Raw genomic sequence first — 25,699 nt, forward strand, 5'->3', positions numbered from 1 at the left:
TAAAGAAAAACTCCAAAAGATGAATGTATTTTATATTCTTTTCCTTGAAATTTTTTTTAAATAGTTGTACAAAGGGGCTTCAATGCAGCGTGCTAGCTGATGAGTGCAGTGCATCTTAATGTCACTCCTTCCACTGTTCTCCCCATCTCCTAGCCCCATCCATCTCTTCAGTTTACCTACATTTATTTTTGCCTATGTACATTGAATATTATAACTGTATTTTCATATCCTTCCTTTTTCCATTTATTATCTTTAAAAAATTGTACTAAAGAGTTTAAATTTGACAGAATTTATGAATATAACTAATCTTGATCAATGTCACTGATAAAGATATCTGTTGAGAAAATTAAGTAAGGAGATAATGGATTGGGTCTTTATTGTAACTTTCATAGTAAAAGCAATTGAACAATCCAGATGCTGGTGGTTTGGGCCTATAATCCTATCTACTCAGCATGCTAATTGAAATTAACACAGGCTGAAAAATCCTTATCTCCAATTTCCCAACAACAACAACAACAACAAAACAAAAAAAAAAAAACAGGAGTAGAGGAGTGACTCAAGTAGTAAAAAGCTTAAGAGAGCCTGGAGGCTCCAGTGGCTGTAATCCTAGCTACTTAGGAGGCTGAGATCTGAGGATTTTGGTTTGAGGCCAGTATGAGCAGAAAAGTTCCTTTGAGACTCTTTATCTCCAGTTAAACACTCAAAAACTGGAAGTGGAGCTGTGACTCAAAAGAGGTAGAGTGCTAGCCTTGAGCAAAAGAGCTCAGGGATAGCACCAGGCCCTGGGTTCAAGTCCCATTACCAACAAAAAAATAAAAAAGCCAAATGAACTGACTTGTTGAATTGAAATACCTTTATACAACTACTTAAAGATAAGAGAAAAAAGAAAACAAGTCAAATGAGAATGCAGGGCTCAAAAGTTCAAGCCTCAGTCACAAAAAAAAAAAAAAACTTTTAAAAGGCATTTGAATACACCATTTTAGATAATTTTAGGAAAATAAGCACAACATTTTTAAAACTGGAAATAATTTACCTGTGATCTTAAGAAAATAAGCACAAAAAATTAGAAATTTACTTACCTGTGATCTCTAGAAAATTAATCAAAAAATAAATTGCCTCAATGAATTTGAACTGGAAAACTAGTTAGAAATGTATTGGTGTTATACATTCCCACATATAAACCCCAGGTATGGGATGAAAGGGACAAAAAGCTTGAAGAGCCAGGAGCTCATCTGCCAAATCTGTTATTCTGGGAAATGGAATCTCGAGTGAGTACATGTTGGGTACATTTATATTTTGGAAAAAATGTCTAATAAAGTAAGTTGGAAATAAGAGAGTCTTGTGGATTTGTTCAGGCTGGCTCAGAAATGAGATTTTTTAGGTCTCAGTCTACTGAGTAGCTAAGCTACTGGGTAGCCAAGTGCCACCTTTGCCCCGAGAGCATACATTCTAATGTAGGAACTTTAATCTCAGGGAAGAGGACCAAAGATAATTCCAGTCCAATATATTCATCTGCTAACTCCACAAGGCACTAAGGAAGAGAGATTTTAGATTAGGTAAACTCTTCCAGAATCAGTTGCTACACCTAAAAGGAAGAAGTATTGTTATTAACAAAGCCTAGTCATGTGTTCACCTTGCTCAGGGAGCAAGGTCTGTTGCCAAAAGAAGGAAAGACTATAGAGAAGGAGTATACTAATCAGGAAAAGGTGGTGGCTATTTCATAGCGTTTGCATTTTGAAGTCTGATTCCTTATACTTAAAGCTTCAAATCAATTTGCCTAATATGTCAAACTTTACTTTTATAATAAGTGTGCATGTGTGTGTGTTTGTTTCTGGAATTGAACTTGTGGCCATGTGCTCACTCAGATTACTTGCTCAGCTGGCTCTCTATGACATGAGTCATACCTCCAGTCCAACTGTTATTGAACAGTTACCTTATGGATTTTGGCCTTTGAAGTAGCTAGCATTACAAATATGAGCCACCAGCACCAGGCTTGCTTTACCAGTTCTTGAAGTTTGAAAGTTTTGTCTTTTTCTTAGCTTCTAAATCTAGAGTAGTTGTGATCTTGAGACAGATGTTCAAAGGACCAAATAATTTAGTGACTTAATATATTACACCCTACATAATTCAGTGTATAAGCAGAATATAATTTTATAGTTAGAGTATAAAGATAGTCTTAAAGTATGCTGGGTGTTGATGGCTATAGGCTATAATCTTTATTACTTGGGAGGCTGAGATCTGAGGCTGAGGATGGTTCAAAGACAGCCTGGGCAGGAAAGTCTAAGACTCTTACCTGAAATGTAACACCCAAAACTGCTATAAGTGGAGGGGCTCTAGCCTTGATCAAAAAAGCTTAGGAACAGTGCTCAGACCCTGAGTTCAAGCACCAGGTGCGCGTGCGTGTGCGCACACACACACAGTTAATGCTACATAGTGTTTTAGTTTGGGTTCTACCAAAAGAGACCCTGAGACAAAAATGTTTGGTTTTAAATAGTTCACTAAAATGATGGTCCTAGGAAGGATGTTTTAAGTACTATAGTTTGGAGACCAATTGGACCTCAGCTTCATTGAGCACATTCTGATAAATCATACAGGATATACCTCATATAGAATTGTCCTATGGAAGGTGAATAAATATATATACACACATACATATATTTATGTATGTGTATGTATGTATACCTATCTCTATCTATCTAATCTATCAATCATCTGCTTTTTTTTTTACATTTTTATTGTAAAAATACTATACAGAGGGGTTACAGTTAAATGTCATCTGCTTTTTCTTATGCCTTATTGTTAAAGTTTTTGTGTTAACCCCTGGATCCTTTTTACGTGTCTTGCTGTCAAGTTGAGTGTGCTGCTTTAGTGAGAGAGAGTTGTCAGGCAGCACAGGCAGAGACACAGATGCTGAGACTTATCTAGAGAACTGTTTAGAGAAACTTAAGGTGCTTTCCATGGTGTCTATGAATGGATATGGATGGAGTATTCATAGATTTGTTTGTATAGAATGAAAAGTATTGTATAACCTCAAAGTAGGTGAATTTTCCTTTTTAAAAAAATCAGAATTCTTATATATTTGTAGATTAAGTAGTTGCATTAACCTCAAATTAGTTTACATTAGCTAGATGGGGGGGCTCATTTTTACATTTCCACATGTTTACATTATATTCCAATCAAGCTCGCCTCTCTCTGCCACTTACATTAATCTTGTCCCTCTCTAGTTTATTGTTCTATTTTAGAGTAGTTTAACACTACCCACTGCAACAAATCTCAGAAATTTTAGTGTCAACACAACAGAGATTTATCATGGCCAATGTAGATTGGGTAGAGCTCTCTTTCAATCATTTACTTAGAAATCCCCCTATCAGATTACTTTCTTTCTAGCTATATGGACAGGGAAAATCATGAAAAGGTATAATGATTTTTATGCCCATGGCCAAAACCAGTTGCATGGCCACAACCTGATTGGAGAGGTGTCTTGAAAATTGTTACAAGTCCATCCATTTTCCTGCAAATGATATGATTTTATTTTTCGTTATGGTTCTGTAATATTCCATAATGTATACATGTACACATGCCATATTTTGATTCATTTATCTATTGTTGAGGAGTTTGATTGGTTCCACCATTTGGCTATTTTGAACAGTACTGAAATGAACATAGATAAGCTGGTGTCTTCCTGATAGATTGATTTACTCTTCTTTGGATATATGCTCAGTAGTGATATGATAGTGTCATCAGGAAGGTGTATTTTTAGGTTTTTGAAGAACCTTCATAACTGATTTCCATCGTGGTTGTACTAGTTTACATTCTCACCCGCAGGATATGAGGGTTTCCTCCTCCAACAGCATCACCAGCATTTGTTGTTTTGTCAATGGTTTGTTTTCTTACCGAGATGAGATGGAATCTTAGTGTGGTTTTGTATTTCCTTTATGACTAAAGATGTTGAACACTTTTTTCATGTATTCATTAGCCATTTGTGTTCTTTTGAGAAGTTTGTTCAGTTCACTTGTACATTTATTAATTGGATTGTTTAATTTTTTGAGCTTTTTGTATATTCTGCATTTTAATCTTTGGATAGCTTGTGAAGATTTTCTCTCTTTGTGTCATCTTTTGGCTTATTATTTTTTTCTTTCTTTTTTTTTATTTTGTCAGTCATGGGGCTTGAACTCTGGGCCTGGGCGCTGGCCTCAGCTCTACTTGCTTCTGGCTTTTTGGGGGGTGATTAATTGGACATAAGAGTTACACAGACTTTCCTGCCCAAGTTAGCTTCGAACCATGATCCTCAGATCTCAGACTTCTGAGTAGCTAAGATTACAGGCCTGAGCTAACTGGGCTCTTGGCTGGAGTCCTTTTCAGAAAATATTTGCTATAACTATAACTTTTATATGGTTTTCCTTACATTTCCCTGTAGAGACTTAAAGTTTCAGGTTTTTAAATTAACTAATCCATTTGGAATTGACTTTTGTACAGGGTGAGAGATACAGGTTCCTGCAAGTCTCTTCTCCTGTGTATGATTTTAGGTCTTTGGTTTTTAAAAAAAGAACAGAAAAGAAAGAGAGAGAGAAAGAGAGAAGGAGAGAAAGATGGCTGTGTGGGTTTTGTTCTTGGGTCTTCTATTGTGTTACATTTGATCTTTAGAGCTATTTTTTGTGCTAGCATCAAGCTGTTTTTGTTACTATGGCTCTGTAGTGAAATTTGACATGTACTAGTATGGTGCTTCCCAGCAATTGCTTTTGCAAGTCTAGTCTTTTATTGTTCCATATGAATTTTTGGATTGATTTTTTTTTGTGAATAATAACATGGGGCTATGGATATTACACTGAATCTGTAAATTGCTTTTGGCAGTATGGCTGTTTTCACTTTCATTCTATAGTGGCTGTTTTTCTACATGATTAAAATTTTCATAGATTCTAATTTGTTCCCTAATCCATTATAAAAGTTTTAAAATAAACTTTCATGATAGGGAGTTTAAATAAAAGGGCTGTGTACTTAACATTTCCAAATACATAATACTGAGGAAGTGGAACCAGTTCATGTTTGTCTATTATATGTGCAAATCTTCCCCAAGCTCAGGTGGATAAATGAGTCTGGATAAGCCAGCCAGTGGAAGAGTGCCTCATATGTTATAGGTTCTGTGTGTGTGTGTGTGTATTTGTATTTGATGTGACTATGCAATCAAATATTACTTTATTATGAAATTTTATTCTCCAGTATAAAAAAAGTTTATGTGTTTAAGGGAGTATAAAACTCTCAGATTGTTTTAAAGCTTTGATTTCTATAATACTTTTTTGTTTTTGGTCATGAGGCTTGAACTTAGGACCTAGGTGCTGTCCTTGAGCTTTTTCGCTCAAGGCTAGCACTCTACCACTTTGAGCCACAGCTCTACTTTTGGTTTTTGAGTGGTTAATTGGAGATAAGAGTCTGACAGGTTCTTTGTTGCCTGTGCTAGTTTTGAACCATGATCTTCAGATCTCAGCCTCCTGAGTAGCTAGGATTACTGGCATAAGCCACTGGCACCCGGTTAATAGGTACTTTTTAATAGGAAATTATATGTATGTATATAGTCCTGAGATTTGAATTTAGGACCTTGTGCTTGCTAGGCAGGGGTTCTCTTGCTGAGTTTTTATGACTTTCATTTTATTGTATTGGTTTATTGGGAGGACACTTGGACTGCAGACTGCCTGTTTTAGTTAGGCATCCCATTGTAGCTACAATGACAGGCATTTATCACCATGCCCAGCTTCTTGAGTTGTGTCCTTTATTGTCTGGGCTGTCTTGGAACTGTGATTCTTCTGGTCTCAGCCTCCCTTATAGTGTCCAGGTATTGCTTGAGAAGAAGGGTTAAGGGATCTGGGTGTATGACCAGCTGAGCTTAAACTGCTTTCAAACTGAACTCCAGAACTCAAGGAATTGGCTGAAAATTTTAATGCTGCATCTTATTTTCTTAACCTCTCTGGAGGCTTGATTTTTAAAAAACAAGTCAAGCAAGTTTGAGCTATTGTTTTGAATTACTTTGAATTAATAAAAAAGTATCTGAATTTATTACAAACATATGCCCTTGCATCTCAAGTTCACCTCATTTCTGAAAAATGATCTTCCTTGGTTGCCCAAAAAAATTACCTTTTTAATGCCCATTTAAAGAGATATCATTTATATGTCAACTACTGTCCCCAGAGAGAGACACATGAATGTACTGAAAGAACCTCAAGAAACCTAAATCCAAATCTTTGTATTGCCAGAACTAGTTATTCAGCAACAGCAAATAACTTCCCCATTTGTCAGTTTACTTTTCCTTTTAAACCTCCTTTTACAAATGAGGATAAGATGTATTTCATAGGATGTGCTGGTGCTAAATACCACAAATTTGAAGAGTCATAAATGATTAGGGCCAAATTCCAAAGTTCTTTTGATATTCAGTGATTGTTACATATTTACATATGGAATTGATTCTCTTTACTTCGGATTTTCCTCTTACACTAGTAATTCCTGTTGAAGTCTTCAAGTGTGGTGGTTTGATTTGTTTTTTTTTTTTAATTTTTAATAATTTCCTTTATATCTCAGGACTTGCTCTCTGCTTTGCTTTTGTCTAGCTTACTTGAACTGCTGCTTGAGTGGTGGCAGTTCTGAATACACAAGTCCCAAATTCATTTAGTACCACTACAGTCAAAGACATTTTAGAAGATGAAAAAGTAGCTGAATTCCTGTGACTGTTGGGCAGTAGATGAATGTTGTAATTGCTATTATTAGGTAGCAACTTGAAGCTGAGTATTAGTTTATGTTCATCAATTTGTCTGTCCTGTACTATAGTCCTCATCTCTATTCTCATATTGTTATTTAGTATTTTATTTGTGTTTAAAACTCTAAAGTAGTTACCATTCTAACACCTAGATTATTTTAAATTCACTATTACTGCTTTCTTTACTTGTCAGTGCTCCTTTAACTATACCTTACTTTCCTTAGTTTTCTTTTCCTTTTTTCTGTGGAATCTTTAAAGCAATAATTTTTTCCCCTGAGGGTATGTATGGGTGGTAAATCTTTTTCTCTGGTTATCAGTGTTTTATCTTTACTCTTGAATTACTGTATAGCTAGGTAATTTAGATTAATAGTTATTTCCTTATTATTTGATATTATCCCAGTACCTTCTTCCTGTTACTATTGATGAGATTTTTGGCCCTTAGTCTTTGCCTGAAGTTTCTCTCCTATGTTTCTGGATCCTCTGAAGATTGATGTTTTCAACAGATCTGGAAAATATTCCTTATCTCTTTGAATATTGCTGTTCTTCTCCTTGAAATCATATTGGACATATGTTGCAATAAATACTCTCCTTTCCATGTTTCTTAAGTTCTGTTTTACATGTTTCATGTCTTTGTGCTACTTTTTTGAATAATTTCTTCTTTTTTACCCATGTGTTTTCTCTTTCTCCTGTAAGCTGTGTTGAATTGTCTATTTTACCCATCCATTGAGGGTTTTTTTGGGGGGGGTGGGGGTCCAGTCGTTGGGCCTGAACTCTGGGCCTGGTGTTGTCCCTCAGCTCTTCAGCTGAAGGCTAGCCCTCTACCACCGCCACTTCTGGCTTTTTTCTTTTTGCTTATGTGGTGCTGAGGAATCAAACTCAGGGCCTCAGGCATGCAAGGCAAGTGCTATACCACTGAGCCACCTTCCCAGCCCTCCATTGAGTTTTTATCTTAGCATAGTTATAGTGTTTAACATTAGTTTAATAGACTTCAGAATTCTTTTTCAAAAATTCTAGGTAGATTCCCCTACCTGTCCCAAATACACACTTCAGGACTTTAAATTGTCTTCTTACAGTTTTATAATTTGTACAGCTGTAGGTAGAGTAAGTGCTATGGTAAAGAATATTCTGAGCCAGGTGATGGTGGCTCACACCTGTAATCCTACCTACTTTGCTGAGATCTGTGGATCTCAGTTCAAAGCCAACACAGGCAGGAAAGTCTGTGAGACCCTTATCTCCAGTTGACTATCAGGAAACCAGAAGTAGTGCTGTGGCTCAAGTGGTAGAGAACTAGGCCTTGAGCTGAAGAGCACAGAGTTCAAACTCCATGACCGACCAAAAGAAAAAATAAATGTCTGGCCAAAGTCGTTAAAGATTGGGTATTAATTCTTCATTGGTAGTTGTATGATGTGATAAAAGCTATGCTTTAAGGTACATTTACAGCAGTGGAGTGATTGTTAGAATATAACTGATGTTTAAGCTTATAACAATTTTCAGGAAGCAGATGAAATGACTGAATATCCCTATGGAATAGCTTTTAAGATCATATTATAGTGGATACCACTTTCTCAGTAAGTGGTTAGTTCAATAGTTCTTGAAAGTTTTTTCTTTTAGTAAGAATACTAAATAATTTCCCCTTAAATTTTTTTTAGAGTATTACCCTGAGCTGACATTTTACAATTAGAAACAGCATTTTATCAAATTAGATTATTCTAAATTCTGTTTTTTTTTTTTTTTTCCACTCCTTTTCTCCCTTCTCTGTCTCCCATCTCTTTCTTTTTTTTTTTTTGGTCTGGTCGTGGGGCCCAAACTCTGGGCCTGGGCACTGTCCCTCAGCTCTTCAGCTCAAGGCAAGTGCTCTACCACTTGAGCCACAGCGCCACTTCCAGCCTTTTTTTTTTTTTTTGTTTATGTGGTGCTGAGGAATCCAACCCAGGGCCTCGGGCATACAAGGCAAGCGCTCTACCACTGAGCCACCTTCCCAGCTCTCCCATCTCTTTCTAACCTGTAACATTGGAGCTAGGGTCCCATACCTTGTGCTGAGTTGAGATACACTCCTAGACTGAGTATCCTTTTCAATAAATGTTTTAATTTGTCAGTTGGGAAACTCTTCAGTGTCATAAACAAATCTTTTTTTTCTGCTTTAAAGATTTAGTTACCTAAAACATTGTATATAGCCACTTGGAATCAACTATTTTTTCTCCATCTAAAACTAAAGAGTCTTCCAAATTTTGTGTTAATACCTTATTCCTTTTTTGGGGGGAGAGGGGTTGTAAAGTGGTCTAGGGATTGAACCTAGGGCCTTGAATACTAGTTTGTTCTTTTTCATGCTTATTTTTTATATTTAGGTTATAGAACTGCTTTTCTTTTACTTTTTCTTTTTTTTTGTCAATTGTGGGGCTTGAATTCAGGGCCTGGATGCTGTTCTGGAGCTTTTTCACTCAAGGCTAGTGGTCTACCGCTTTGGGCCACAGTTCCATTTCTGGTTTTCTGGTAGTTAATTGGAGCTAAGAGTTTCACAAAGTTGCCTGCCTGGGTTGGCTTTGAACTGTGATCCTCAGATCTTAGCCTCCTGAGCAGTTAGGATTCCAAGTGTGAGCCAACAGCTCCTTGTAGGTTATAAATTTCTGTAAATATTTTTAAATTTTTCTGACTCTTCTTTGGAAGCTTTTAAAAAAAATTGGTTTTTCTTTTTCATCTAGGTGACAAAACACGACCACCTTCCTCAAGCCCTTCCAGTATTATTCGTCGTACTTCTTCCTTGGATACACTTGCAGCTCCGTACCTTGCTGGGCACTGGCCTCGTGACAGTCATGGGCAAGCTGCACCTTGCATGAGGGACAAAGCTACACAGGTAGGTTTCTTACGACTATTCTTTTTTTTTGTTGTTGTTGGTTGTGGAGCTTGAACTCTGGGCCTGGGCGCTGTCCCTCAGCTCTTCAGCACAAGACTCGTGCTCTACCACTTGAGCCACAGTACCACTTCCGGTTTTCTGAGTGGTTTATTGGAGATAAGAGTCTCACAGACTTGCCTGCCTAGTCTGGCTTTGAACTGTGATCCTTAGATCTCAGCCTCCTGAGTAGCTAGGATTACAGGCATGACCCACCAGTACCCGGCTCATGACTCTTATTCTTAATGTTTTACTCTGAAGCCATTTCTCCTTAGTATTCTACTCTGTGTTCAAAATCTTGGAACACGGGACTGGGAGGGTAGCTCAGTGGTAGAGCGCTTGCCTTGCATGCCTGAGGCCCTAGGTTTGATTCCTCAGCACCACAAAAAAGGAAAAAGCCAGAAGTGGCGGTGTGGCTCAAGTGGTAGAGAGCTAATCTTGAGCTGAAGAGCTGAGGGACAGCTCTCAGTCCCAGAGTTCAGGCCCCATGACTGGACCCCCCAAAAAAAAACAAAAACAAAATCTTGAAACACTAATGTATATTAGGATTTTCTGAGAAGCTTGCTCCTGTAGTGGATACTCTGTAGTGGGTCTTGGTCAGGCTTTAATTCTCAAGATAATTCTGATTTGTGCAGATTGTTTGTAGACATACTTCTTTTTAAAAACTTATTCTTTATAAGCTAGTTTAGAGCATCACAATTTGGAGAGAGATTCTTACTGCAGTTTGAAGTCAGAGCCTTGTATTTGCCAGGTGGGTACTCTACCACTTACACTGTATCTCCAGGCCTTTTTGCTTTTGCTAATTTTTAAATAGAGTCTTACTTTTTGCCTGGATCAGCCAAGACCATGATCCAATCCTCTTATTTACCCTTTTCACATAGCTAGGATAACATGCACATCCTCATGTGCCCAACTTTTTATTGGTTAAAGTGAGGCCTAGGCTGGCCTTGAACTGCCTCCCAATCTCTGCCTCCCAAGCACCTAGGATTATAGGCATGAGTCACTATACCTAGCTTATCACACTATTTTTTTTAATCTAGAATTTGGACTTAAACATTTGAAACAGTAAGGATTCATTACCATACAAGTTTACACTTTCATGCCAAAAATCTTCATTTATTGGGAGACTATATAATACTGCTGATAGATTTTATAAATGTAAGTATCTCAGTGAAAGAACTCTGGGAATGAAGTTGATGTTTTTATATTTATGAAACTTTTTAATCAAAAGGATTTTAAGCCAGACATCTGTAATCCCAGCTATTCAGGAGGCAGAAATTTGAATTATCACAGTTTAAAGCCAGCCTGGACTGAATAGTCAGTGAGGTTTCCATCTTCTTAAGTGTAAAGGAGTAAGCTGGGTGCTGGTGGCTCACGCCTGTTATCCTAGCTACTCGGGAAGCTGAGATCTGAGCATCGAGGTTCACTCGGGCAGGAAAGTCTGTGAGACTCTTATCTCCAATAAACCACTAGAAAACCAGAAGTGGCGCTGTGGTTCAAGTGGTAGAGTGCTAGCCTTGAACTGAAGAGCTGAGGGACAGCACCCAGGCCCAGAGTTCAAGCCCCATGCCCACCAAAAAAAAAAAAAAAAGAGTAAAGGAGTAACAGTATATTTTAGAACTATTTATTGTTTTGATTGAGGTATACATTTCTGCAATACAGAATTAAAGAGGTACAGAAGGTTCTGGTAAAGAATCTTCTTTGAGATAGCTACTGATGGTCACTTTATTTTTCCAAAGATAATTTATTTACATTTTTTTCTAGCAGTCAGTTGCTAAATACACTATACTAAGCCTTGAGGTTTTTCATATAACAGTATATCTGGAAGTTACTTTATATCCGTACAGTTTCTTACTTATTTTTTAAAGCTGTGTAATATTTTGTTGTAAAAATATACTATAATTTATGCCAAGCCTGAATCCGATTTATGTACATTATCCAGTGAACAGTGCTGGACAAAATAATACAAATATGTCATTTTGCATAAAAAGACTATGTTTTGTCCATCTGCAAGAAAAATTATCAAGAAGGGTTGCAATGTCAAACGGTAACTTTGACACTAGTTGCCAGATCTCCCTCTATAAAGGCTGTACATTCACACAGCAATTTAGGAGAGTTTAATTATTATTAAAAGAATTTATATTATCAGTCTTGTTAATGTTTAACTTGTTTCACTCTTTTTTTGGGGGGAGGGGTCCGGTCGTGGGGCCTGAGCTCTGGGCCTGGGCGCTGTCCCTCAGCTCTTCAGCTCAATGCTAGCGCTCTACCACTTGAGCCATAGCGCCACTTCCAGCTTTTTTCTTTTTGCTTATGTGGTACTGAGGAATCGAACCCAGGGCCTCAGGCATGCAAGGCAAGCGCTCTACCACTGAGCCACCTTCCCAGCCCCATAACTTGTTTTACTCTTGTTATTGATGAGGGTGAACATACTTATTATGTGCTAAAAATTCATTTATTTTTGTTTCTGTTATACTATTCCATTCTTGGTTTGGTGTAGCTACTAAAGACATTTTGAGGCTGTTTAGATACACTTAAAGCAACAGTAGATGGGTGTAGAGATTAAGATTATGAGCTCTGGAGTCAATTTCTTTCTTGGCTTTCATAATTCCTAGGCTTGAGACAACTGGCAATTTTATCTAACCTCTCCACTGTCATTGTTTTCTTCTCGGTAAAACTTGTAGAACTTAATGTGTTGGATTCGATAATAACTCAGATGGAAATAGCTCTGTGCCTCAGAGCTAATCTTCAGTGAAAGAGCTCAGGTACAGTGCCCTGGCTTTGAATTCAAGCCCCACAACCGACCCAGAAAGAAAAAAAACGCTAATAACTAAGAAAACACAGAACAGAATAAGAACATTGAACAACGAATGTTCTTGTTACTCTCAAACATCTCTGTAGTTTATTTTTGTCAGTAAATGCTATATAGATTTGTGAAAATAATTTTTATTAGTAATAGAAATGAAAGAAATATACTAATATATTAATTATATTTAACTGGTGTTAGGAGAAGTTTGAGTAATTTGTTATATTTTAAATCTGTATTGGTATCTAGTTTTTCTGTAATGGAAATGTCTTTTATAGGGAAAATATGTAGCATACATTGTTACTGAGTTTTGTTGTTGTTGTTGTTAGTCATGGGGCTTGAACTCAGGGCCTGGGCTCTGTCCCTGAGCTCTTTTGCTCAAGGCTAGAGGTCTACTGCTTTAAGCTACAGAGCCATTTCAGTCTTCTGGTGGTTAATTTGAAATAAGAATCTGGCTGGACTGGCCACGATCCTCAGATTTTAGCCTCTTGAGTAGCTAGGATTACAGGCCTGAGGCACCAGTGCCTGGCTGTGTTTAAATATTTTCTGTTAAAATACCTTCCCTCTTTTTTCCATTATAGACAGAGAGTGCATGGGCTGAAGAATACTTGGAAAAGAAAAAAGGCTCTCACAAGCGCTCAGCATCCTGGGGCAGTACAGATCAACTTAAAGAGGTCAGGAAAAATGTTGCTTGGAAGTAGAAATTTAACCTTTTATTTAGTTAGTTATTAGCTCATTAAAGTGTGGTTGTCAACAATTTGTATTTTCTTTTTTAGACTTGAGAAACCTAGAGAAAAAGTTACTTTGTTGATTTGATAGAAGTTACTTTGTTGATTTTGAATAAGGCAATGTACTTGATTATGTAGGTTTTTCAGAAAAAAAGGATAGTCTATACCTATCAATACAATGTAAATATTGTATTTTTTAAACTATAGTGGTAAAATAAACTCACTTTTTTTTTTGCATATGATATGTTACTGAAATTTGGTAAGAGTTTAGCCAGGTAGGTTATGGCTTTATGCCAGTATTACCATTTTTTGTGCCTGTAGTGATATTCACATTTTACACATGCAGATATAAAATTTAGTCAAGGTAAGATAATGGGATGGTCATTAGGATTGTATTTGTTATTTAAAGATTATAGATGTGATTTATATCATGGCTTGACTTTAAGATAGTTTTTAAAGTTGTTGAAAGTTCTATGTTCAATAAAGAAATGTAAGTTGAAATAAAAATTGACTTATCATAAAGGCAGTAAGAGAATAATTACTGTTATTTTTGAATTCTTCCTGAGAGCTGTAATTTATTCTAAGTGCTTTTAAGACTTCATTTGTTTAGTACTTAGGGATCTTGAAGACAAAGAACAATGTTGGGATATAGTTTTGTTTCTCTTTAAAAGGAAGGTATTTATTCACTTGTAGGTATAAACATTATGTACAATGAATTGGATTTTGTGATACAGTTTAAAATTTATTAAGGCTGGTTTTTATTCTTACTAAGCAAGTATAAATATATATATATATTATATATATATATATTATATATATATATTAGTGGAAAACACTCCAGTGTACTTGTTTTGTCCTTTTTTTTAGATTGCAAAATTACGCCAGCAGTTGCAGAGAAGTAAGCACAGCAGTCGTCATCATCGAGATAAAGAAAGACAGTCTCCATTCCATGGCAACCATTCAGCTATTAACCAGTGTCAGGTAGGTGTTGAGTTACTACAAAAATACAGAAAAATAATTTGATTTTTTTTTTTTTAGCCAGTTGATTAGTAGGTAATTGTTTATAACTAAAACATCCAAAAGTACATTTAAACTCTATCCCCAATAAACCAGCAAAAAGCCAGGAGGAGAAATGTGGTTCAAGTGGTAGCATACCAATCTTGAACAAAAAACTAAAGAAGCACTTGAGGTCATTAGTTCAAGCTGTAATACTAGCATAAAACAAAACAAAATAAAAACTGAATCACAGCCTTCCTAAAACATACATACATAGTTGGCAAAATAGTATTTTCTTTTAGTGACCTTAAATAGGACTTCCAGGAGACATACCTAATTTGTTTGTATTATGTGTGTGTGCTTATCCTGGGGCTTGAACTCAGGGCCTGGGTGCTGTCCCTGAGCCTACCACTTGAGCCACAGATCTACTTCCAGCTTTTTGATGGTTAATTGGAGGTAAGAATCTCACAGACTTTCTTGCCCTGAACTAGCATTGAACCATGATCCTGTGATCTTAGCCTCTTGAGTAGCTAGGATTACAGGTGTGAGCCTCTAAGGCCCAACTAATCATATGTTCTAAACCATATTTTGACCTTTGATTAGATTAATACATTGTTGGAGGCAGGAGAATTTAGAGTCATAAGCATTGGCTGTGGACTACACTTGATAATTAAATTTCTTTTTTTTTTGCGGGGGGGGGGGTCCGGTCGTGGGGCCTGAACTCTGGGCTTGGGTGCTGTCCCTCAGCTCTTCAGTTAAAGGCTAGCACTCTACCACTTGAGCCACAGCGCTACTTCTGGCTTTTTGTTTTCTGCTTATGTGGTGCTGAGGAATTGAACCCAGGGCCTCATGCATGCAAGGCAAGTGCTCTACCACTGAGCTACCTTCCCAGCCCAAATTTCAGTTTTTGAAAGTAAGGTTTTATTAAAGTATAGCCACTCATTCTTGTTTTGGTCGGTTGTGGGGCTTGAACTCTGGGCTTCAGCACTGTCCCTGAGCTCTTCAGCTCAAAGCTGTGCTCTACCACCTGGAGCCACAGTGCCACTTCTGTTTTTCTGGTAGTTAATTGGAGATAAGAGTCTCAGGGACTTTCCTGCCTAGGCTGGCTTTGAACCACAGTGGTCAGATCCCAGCCTCCTGAGTAGGTAGGATTACAGGAGTGAGCCACCAACCCCTCTTACTCTTTTTTTTTTTTAATTTTTTTTATTTTTGGGTCCACTTGTGGGGCCTGAACTCTGGGCCTGGGTGCTGTCCCTCAGCTCTTCAGCTCAAGGCTAGCACTCTACCGCTTGAGCCACAGCGCCACTTTTGGCTTTTTTCTTTTTGCTTATGTAGTGCTGAGGAATCAAACCCAGGGCCTCAGGCATGCAAGGCAAGCACTCTACCACTGAGCCACCTTCCCAGCCCCCCTCTTACTCTTTATTTTTATCTTTGGCTCCTTTCCTGGTGCAATGATATTGTTGAATAGTTGTGATAGGGATGATGGTTGAATAGTTGTGATAGCTGTGATAGCGCTGGTGACTGGTGGCCCAGGCCTGCAATCCTAGCTACTCAGGAAGCTGAGATCTGAGGATCAGTACTTGAAGCTTGCCCGTGCAGAAAACTCTTGAGGCTTTTATCTCCAATAAACTACTGAAAAGTGCCAGAAGTGGCACTGTGGTTCAAGTGGTAAAGTGCTCCGTGAGCAAAAGAAGCTCAGGGACAGCTCCCACACCCAGAGTTCAAGTCTCAGGACTGGCCAAAAATTTTTTTTAAAAATTAAAAAATATATATATATACATTTGTGATAGAGACTCAGTTTTGTCCTATCTTATTGATTCTTGAAACAGTAAGAATTTATACTGATTTATAGTTTGGTTGTAGTCTCATGTAGTTATTTCCATATTACAGGATATTGAATTCCGGGTCTGGGGAGCTATCCTTGAACTTTTTTTTCTCAAGACTCATGCTCTACTGTGCTTGAATCATAGCTTCACTTCATCTTTTTTGGTGCTTAAGTGGAGGAAAATAAGAGTCTCTCAGACTTTCCTTCCTGAGCTACTTTGAATCAGATCTCAGATTTTCTGAGTAGCTAAGAATTACGGGAATAAGCCACTGGCATCCAGCATATATATTTTAGATATTTTAATCTAAAAAATGGATTAGACACTAAATACATTTCAAAATGGCTTTATATGTACAGAAATTAAAATTCCAAACAAAATTAAACTTAACAAAAAAAGTTTGCATGGACTAATAATGATAAAAATTGGAATATTAATTTAAAAAACAACAAAACCACCTGTTCACCCTCAAGGGTGGAGACCCAGATATAGGTAGATAAATAGATATAGATATATAATTTTATTTTATTTGGTCAGTCATAGGGCTTGAATTCTGGGCCTGGGTGCTGTCCCTCAGCATTTCAGCTCAAGGCAAGTGCTCTACTGCTTGAGCTACAGCACCAGTTTCGGTATTCCAGTAGTCTGGTGGTTAGTTGGAGATTAGAGCCTCATGGATCTTCTTGTTTGGGCTGACTTAGAACCACAATCCTCAGATCTCAGCCTCCTGAGTAGCTAGGATAACAAACATGAGCCACTGGTACCTGGTTGAGACCCAGATATTTTTACAGGTGACTCTCCCATCTTCTCCCTCTAATTTATCCATAAATAATTTGCATTTATTTCTAAAAAAAATACTCTCTTTGATCCCAGTCCATATTTTTACTTCAAGTACAGTTAGGGTTAAGATTGAACTTGGTGTGGTAAGTTGTAAGGTTTAAGCTTCTGAAGTGTGTGTGTTTTCTGTACTAGGGATTGAATTTAAGGCCTGAAGCTTATTAGGCAGGTACTCTGCCATCTAAGCCTCTTGTTTTGAGATAGGGTCTTGTGTTTTTTGCCCAGAGTGGCCTGGACTGTGACCTATTTATACTTCCTTTGTAGCTTTGGGGACAGGCCTGTATCACCAGTACCCCAGCTTTTTTGGTTAAGATGGGAATCTCAAGAACATTTTTCTCTTGGACTTTCTTTGAACCAGAATCCTCCTGATTTCTGCCTCTTGAACAGCTAGGATTATAGGCACCAGCCACCACTCCCAGCTTGAAGTGATTTAAAAATTTTTTCTTCATTAGCACCAGCAATTAGGCAACTATTGCGATGCTCTTGCATGCCTGTAATCCCAGCCTTTAGGAAATTGTGGCATGAGAAGGGATAACTCAGGAGTAGCCTGGGCTACATAATGAGCACCAGTTGATTGTGCTTGTAAATGTAGATATTCAGGAGGCTGAGATCTTGATATCTCCAGTTAACTACCAAAAAGCTGGAAGTAGAGCTATGGCTCAAATAGTAGAACATCAATCAGTCTTGAGAGAAAAAAAAAGACCATGCCTAGGGCCAAGTTCAACACATGTGTGTACACACACACACATACAATCAGAATTAATCATTCAGCCAGTGTCTCATGCCTATAATCCTAGCTACTCACGAGGCTGAGATCTGAGTATCACAGTTCAAAGCCAGCCAAGACAGGAAAGTCTATGAGACTCTTATCTGCAGTTAACCACCAGAAAACTGGAAGTGTAGCTGTGGTTCAAAATTGTAGAGCCTTGAGCAGAATGAAGCTTGGGGACAGTGTCCAGGCCCAGAGTTCAAGCCCCAGGACTGGCAAAGAAAAAAAGAAAAATCGGCAGTTGCAAAGTAGTAAAAATATCCAAAATTTTATCTTTCCCCCCCTCTACTCTGCTGGTAAGGATTGAACCCAGGCCTTGAGAATGTTAAATTTTCTGTCATTGAGCTGCACTCACAATTTTTTCCCTTCAAAGTTTACTCAATGGAAATTGGTGAAATTTGCATGAAATTCATACTTACTTTAAAAAAATATCCCTTTGCAGAGAAGTTAAATAGAAGAAGATAAAGATGAATTTGATCAGATTTGAATTTTGTACACTTGATGCATGAAGCATCTTGACTGCTTGATTTGTTTTTTGTTTAGTAACAGCCAACCATAAATTAGGCAAATACACATCATGACAATTAGCTCAGTGGTATTTATGTTCAACTGAAACTATCAGGGTGTAAACATGAAAATCGTATATTTAGTTATTGGCATGGCTTTGTTTAAATAGATTGTCTTTTTAGTTAAAGTACCACAAATGATGCAAATGTATTGTTGAAGCCACTCATGTGTGAGCACATTTATTGAATACCTACTCTGTGACTGATTACTATACTTCTTATTAGGGAAGTTTTCAAGGAAATATTTTTCATGTCCCAAACAAATCCAATCTTAGAGACATATAAGTAAATAGTTAATTATGATACTGTGTAATGATAAGAATGGTTCAGAGTACAATTCCACAGTATTTACTCTTAAACCGATGATGGGGCCAACTAGAAAAACTTCTCAGAGAAAATGCTGTCTACTTGATCCCTGCTGTCAACTAGTCTTCTAGAGGTGAATGAAATCATGGCCTCCATTGTGGGTAGTAATAAATGACTTGGTTAGAGAAATAAATACCATGCAAATACATTGGAACGTCATCCTGAGACACCAGAAAACTATTTCTGAAATTGACACAGGGTCTGAGACATATTTTATAATAGTTATTATGAGTTCAGAGTAATTAGAAGAGGACAAGTTTAGAATTAGTAATCCAAGTAAGAAATAATAATAACCTCAAGTTAAGTAGAAGCTTGAAACTGGTAAGAATAGATAAACGTGATATTTTACAAGGTAATAATTGCAAAGTTGAACTCCATTGAAAGTGAACTCTGTTGTACTACTTCAGCTGATGAAGGTAGTACTAAAGTTGAGAGGCAAGCACTCTATTTAACACTTATGAGTATTACTGGCATTTTAGTACTATATTTAAGGTTTGCATTGTTATTTCCATTTTACATACTAGGAAACTGAGAAGGACTTTTTCAGTCATACAAAACAGAGCTAGGATACTAGCATGCATTCTGACCTCAGGTTTTGAGACTTTACACTTTATGATAGCTGATGTTTGATCAGATATTGGAATGGTGGAAAGATAAGACTAAAGGATGAGGCCAGTCCTAGTCTTTGAAATATGATTCTTAAAATACATCTACCTTCATACTATGTAAAAGGGCAACTCAAAGTGGATCAATGACCTAAATGTCAGGTCTTAGACTAAGCGGGGCACCACTGGTTCTTGCCTGTAATCCTAGCTACTAAGAAGCTGAGATCTGAGAATCCCAGTTTGAAACCATTCTAAGCAGACTTTTATCTTCAATTTTATCTTTTATCTAAGAGACTTTTATCTTCAATTAACTAGCAAAAAGCTGGAAATGGAGGTGTGCCACAAGTGGTAGAGTACTAGCCTGGATTGGAAAAAGATAAAAGCAAGAGCATGTGGCTCTGTGTTCAAACTTGACTGCTGGAAATAAATAAATAAGTAAATAAAAGTGACATTGGTATAGGAAGTGGTTTCATAGATTTTATATCAAAAACCGAAGAAAGAAAGTGTGATGGTTCATGTCTTAATTGTAGCTACTGTGAGGTAGAGATCTGAGGATCGTATTTTGAATTCAGCACAGCCAAAACTTAGTGAAACCCCCTGCTCATCACAAAAATTGGATGTGGGGTCCATTTCTCTTATCCTAGCTTTGTGGCAGGTGCATGGTGGAGGCTAGTGTGGGTATAAATTTGAAACTCTCGAAAGTAAAACAGACTTGGGACATTGCTCAAGTTTTAGAGTGCCTGCCTAGAAAGCACAAGGCCCTGAGTTCACTCCAGTATCATCAAAACAGAACAACAAAAACCGAAAGAAAACAATAGTAGATAGTTGGACTTCAAGATTGTTTTTACTAGAAAACTCCTAACAATTAAAAGACAGTGTTGTTCTTATGATAGTCTGATAGTTTACAGCAACTACTTAAAAATTGAAAGGTCACAGTTAGAGAAGAATTCTCATTAATTTTTTTTGCATGGCTCTTTCCCTGGAAATTCAAGGGGAGCAGTTGCTTAGGAAAAATAAACATGGTCAAAGTTCCAAAAATGACAAAGCCTTCAGATGCTTAAAAGGTTATATTTTGTAATAGAGTTTTTTTGTTGCTGTTTTTTGTTTTTGTTTTTGTTAGTCAGTCACGGGGCTTAACTTGAGGCCTGGGTGCTGACCCTGAGCTCTTTTGCTCAAGGCTAATACTTCTTTAAGCCATAGTACCACTTTTGGTTTTCTGCTGGTTAATTGGAGATAACAGTCTCAGACTTTTCTGCCCAGGCCATGATCTTCAGATGTCAACCTCCTGAGTAGCTAGGATTACAGGCATGAGCCACCAGTGCTCAGCTTTTGTAATAGTTTTTTTTTAAGTTTCTTTAGAAAATAACACATTTCAGAATTGTTTGACTGAAGACTAGTATCAGATATTCATAACAGAAAAGCTGGGAGATTATCTCAGCTACATAAACTAATTTTGAGGTGAGAATTTTAAAATCAGGTAGATGTTTTCTAGCTGTTGCTTCAACCTCAGGAAAAAAAGCTTATCCATAGAATTGTCTTATTTCTTTGTCTGGGCTGAGAACACTGTAAGTGTGAGGGCTAAAAGTATTTGAGCACAAGAGTCAGTGAAATAGAAGAGAAAAAAAACCCTACTTTCTCTGAGAAGTGAGAGGTGAATTGTACCTTAGAATAAAAACTGCAACTTTGCACTAGACTCTTTGTCAGTCCAGGACGTGATTGCTATTTTTTTTTTTTTAAGGTTTGGCCATTTAGAAATCAAGAGAGTAAGTACTTCTGCTTGTGATGTTCACTACAGAATACAGCTGCAACTTAGTAGAGCTGAAGTAATAGTGATCACTGAAAGACAAATTAATAATGGTGACAGGATAGGAAGAATCAAGACCACTGGGAAGTCTGGAATCAGAAGCCCTTAAAATAGTAAAGCTGTTTTCCAAGTGTTTTCTGTATTTATTGTTTCTACCATCCTAAACATAAATTTTTACCTCCCTTTGGTTGCATTAGGCTTTCTGGCTTATTTTTCTCATGGAACTCTGTTGAAGAACAGACCTTTTTCCATCCTATTTGTGTATTAAGATCGGTTTCCCCCCCCCCCCTTCCCTCCCCTTCCTCTCCTCCCCTCCCTTTTCCTCCACTTTCCTTTAAAAAATTTTTTTAATGGTCTTAAAGATTGAACTCAGCCTTGCATTTGCTAGGAAAGAACGCCACAACTTGAACCATGCCCCCAGTCCTTTTGCTTTTAGTTTGCTTTTCATATCTATAGGCTCTCATACTAACTTTGTCCAGCTGGCCTTAAACCTCTGATCTATGTACTTCAACATCCTGAGTAGCTATGATTGTAGACGTGTACTACCACACCCAACCTCTTGAGGTAGATCTTTATCCTTCAAACTTTTTCTGGTTCTTTCTCATACTCCACTAACTCTGCTCCTGTAGGTGTTTTTCCTATCTGTCCTGACTCTGTGTAATACTGCAGTCTTCATTCCCATATTTTGACACAATGTGAAACAGACATGTAAGTTAAAATGTATATTGATTTTGTGAGGTTTACTTTGGTCACCCCTTCTCTTGATTCTTCTGAGAAAAACACAAAACAGTTTTGTTTTTGTAGGCCTTTTTTTTAAGCAGTGCTGGTAACCAAACCCATTGCCTTGCACATGCTAGGCAAATATTGACCATTGAGCTACATCCTCAGCCCTTGATTCTTATTTTTTTTTCTTATACAGAATGTAAGATAGATAGATAGTTACATAGATACATACATGGAAAATGTCAATGAATAATAAATTTTTGAAATGTTGGTCCACCTAACTAGAAATCTTAATGGGTTGGAAACTACTTTGAGGAAAAGTAAAAGGTAGGAAAATAGGAGGTACTTGTTCTTGATGTTTCTGAAGTTACAGCTCTAAAGTTTTGTTTTTGTGTTTTTTTTTAGTTGGTCATGGGGCTTGAACTCAGGGCCTGTGCACTATTCCTGAGGCCTTTGGAATGAAGTATGAAAGTCAAAGTTAATGATTTTTCTTCTTTTCAGATATTTTAGAATATAGTTTTATTTATATAAGGAGTGAAATCGGTTTCTGAAAAAAAATAACAGTATGTTGAGGGAAGAAATCTTTCCCAGGCAGACTTGGTGTATTATTTTTCTTCGAATCATTGCTAGTTAAATAAATTATAGTTTCTTCACTTACCTACAATGATGTGTCAGCCTTAAAGAAATAGGCTTATTTACTTTTTTCCTTTGTCCTTCTTTTCATTTAAACAATTAAACATAAATAATTGCTACTATGTAGATTATATCTGAAAAAAAAACAATTTCTTACCAAATTGTGTAGGCTGTAAGTTCTTTTAGCTCCTTGAGATGCAGTGGATAAATCAGCAAAGCAGATATGTGTGGTTAAGTTACAACAATAGCAGGTTCCTGTGTATGTGCCTTTCTCAACATGACAGCCAGAATGCACTTAAGCTTTCTGTACTATGAGAAGCTTACTAATGTACTTCCTCCATTCCCCTATACTGGGGTTTGTATTCCAGGCTTCATGCTTGTTAGGCAGTCTACTGCTACAGCACTCTATTGCTGAGCCTCGCTTCCTGGCACCTGGATTGAAGTCATCCTGTTTTAGGCTTTTTGTCTTAGCAGGGCTGACAGGCACATTCCATCATGCATAACCTCTTCCACTGACGTAAAGTCTTGCAGACTCTTTTGCCCAAGCTTGCTTGACATTAATATATCTTTATGGTCCTAAAATCCAAGGCCAGCAGTTTATAAAAGTCTTAGTATATTATTTTTCCCTTATATTTTGTTAGGTGATAAATTCATATCTGAAATTAGCCTGAAAATACCATCTGATGCAAGCTATTTTTGTTGTGTGACAATTATAAAAGGAAATTAGGTTTAGAACTGAGTACTGTCGGCTGGGAAGGTGGCTCAGTGGTAGAGCACTTGCCTTGCATGCATGAGGCCCTGGATTTGATTCCCCAGCACCACATAAGCAAAAAGAAAAAAAGCCAGAAGTGACGCTGTGGCTCAAGTGGTAGAGCGCTAGCCTTGAGCTGAAGAGCTGAGGGACAGCGCCCAGGCCCAGAGTTCAGGCCTACGACCGGACCCCCCCCCAAAAAAAAAAATAAGAGAACTGAGTACTGACAATGGGAAAAAGTAAAAATTCTATTTGTAGTATATGTACTAATAAACTACTGAGAACTTCTCATTCTACTCCACTTCCCTGTTGCCTCATTATTTTCTGACAGAGGAAGGGTCTAGCCACAGGTGAGATGATATATTTTTTATTCCTTCTACTCAGAAAGGTTTTTCTTTTTCCACGACTTATCAGAAACTAAAATTGAGTGTTAGCTTCATTATCCCACTACTTAATCCTTGAAATAGTAATACGATATCTGAAGGGCTTAATAGCCTTGGTTTGATTATACTTTATAATTTTACTTCTGATGAAGAGGAAAAGAGAGGATGAGAATAGGTGAGAATCCTAATGGTGACCATCCTTGGGGATGTAAAAAACCAATGGGAAGTAGCCAGTCTTAGTGACTCTCTGATACATTACTTCACTCAAGTAAAAATAGGTAAATATAGCCGGGTGCCTGTGGCTCATGTCTATAATCCTAGCTGCTCAGGAGACTGAGATCTGAGGACTGTGGTTTGAAGCCAGCTGGGGCAGAAAAGTCCATGAGACTCTTATATATATCCAAGTAACTACAAAAAGCTGGACGTGGTAGAATTTAAATGCTAGATCATTAGCCTTGAGCACAAAAGCCCAGAATTCAAGACAGGCAAAAAAAAAAAAATTAGATGAAGGAAGTAGCATTTATTGTTTACTTTCCTTTTCTTGTCTCATCTGGTTATTACCAGGTCTGCCATAATGGCCTTGGAAGATATTTGGCTGCTATATCTACATTAAATGTTTCCCATATTAGCCTGTTGCCAGTGGCTTACACTTGTAATCCTAGCTACTCAGAAGGCTGAAATCAGAGGATCATAGTTCTAACCAGTCTGAACAGAAAATCCAAGAGACTCCATCTCCAATCAAGTAGCAAAGTGCTGTACTGGAGACCCCACAATGGTAGATCTCTAGCCAAGTACATTTGAATATTTAAACTGAAGAAAAAAGAATATAGACTCTGGGAAATTTATTTATTTAAAAATACTCAACAATGCTAGGTACTGGTGGCTTATGCCTGTAATAATACTACATGGTTTGAAGCCAACCTGGGCAGGAAAGTTCTGAGACTCCTAACCACCCCTGAACCACTAAAAACCACAAGTGGCTAGCTAGCCTTGAGCAAAAAAAGCTAAGAGACAATGCCCAGATCCCAAGTTCAAGCCCCATGACCAACCAAAAGAAAAAAAATACCCAGCAGTGTTAGAGATACAGTTCAGTGGCAGAGCACTTGTGCCATGCTCCAAGCCTTTTATTGTGTTTGTTATTTTTTCAGGTAGAATTTTGCTTTGCCTGGGTCCTGTGCCCAGCTTATTTGTTGATTTGGGGTCTTGCTAAACTTTCACACAGGCTGGTCTTGAACCTGATCTTCCTCCCAAATGGTTGGATTGTAGGTGGGTATGAGCTGCCATGCTTGCCAAGGCTGTAGGTTTGATCCTTGGGATATTAAGGTGGGGAGAAAAAAAATACTCATGTTCATAGAATTAAGGAATACTTTCTTTAATATGTTTATATACAAACATATCCCTTAACTTTAGAGCCAGTGTTATTTCGTAGAGATCTAAGATCATAAATAAGGTATTGATTGTACTAGTGACTCACAATATCACCCAATGCAGTTAGAAAAAAGGTGTCATTAGAACTGGTAATGCAGAAATAAAAAAAAACCTCTTTCAGGTAATTAAATGCAATACCTGCAAAAATCTCAGGAGTCAATAAAATTAAGATTTCTATAAGATTATCGCCTATAACATTTAACTTATAAGCATTGGCATATTTCATATATACAAATGGTGACCAATTAGACAACATAATGATTGAAAGGCTTAATTTATAACAGCACAACAAAGATTAAATACTTAAGAATGAAATTAGTAAGAATTTCAACATATGAAAATTAGGTACATTTTAGAAAATATAATGTAAACTTAAAAGTAATTTCCAGCGCCTGAGTAGAATGTATTCATTCACTAGTACTTCCGATTTAATTTACAAACTTAATACCAGGCCAATAAAAATATCTATTTCAACAAACTTTATTATGGCATTAGATAAGTTGGTACTAAAGTCCATATGAAAAGCAAATATTTTAAAAGTGTAACAGTGGGGTAGAACCTGGAAGAGGTGACATTGTTTAAGAAGCATTGTACTCATAACCTGAAAATGAACTATACAACTTGTAGGTGGGCATGGGAGGAAAATCTGGGAGAGAGTGAGGGAAGGGATGACATTATCCATAAAGGAAATATACTCTTTACACTACTTACATTTACTCAACCCCTTTGTACATTACCTTTATAATAGCAATTTTAAAAAGAAGGAAAAAGTTACAGAAATGGAGGGACAAAGCGTAGACAAATGCAGTAGTGGTACTCATTAGATTTTTTTTGGGGGGGGGTCCGGTTGTGGGGCCT

The 25,699-nt window shown here is 37.3% G+C and overlaps 1 protein-coding gene across 1 annotated transcript in view; it reads left to right on the top strand.

The window, feature by feature from the left end:
• Window positions 1-25,699, top strand: part of Fam117b (family with sequence similarity 117, member B) — a 62,297-nt gene that overhangs the window by 19,132 nt on the left and 17,466 nt on the right. The window contains exons 2-4 of the mRNA XM_013015735.1: window positions 9,442-9,593; window positions 13,014-13,106; window positions 14,028-14,141. Coding sequence (XP_012871189.1) covers window positions 9,442-9,593; window positions 13,014-13,106; window positions 14,028-14,141 — 359 coding nt within the window. The remainder of the gene's footprint in view (window positions 1-9,441; window positions 9,594-13,013; window positions 13,107-14,027; window positions 14,142-25,699) is intronic.

This window comes from Dipodomys ordii, unplaced genomic scaffold, assembly GCF_000151885.1.
Source record: "Dipodomys ordii isolate 6190 unplaced genomic scaffold, Dord_2.0 Scaffold1, whole genome shotgun sequence".
Lineage (NCBI taxonomy): Eukaryota > Metazoa > Chordata > Mammalia > Rodentia > Heteromyidae > Dipodomys > Dipodomys ordii.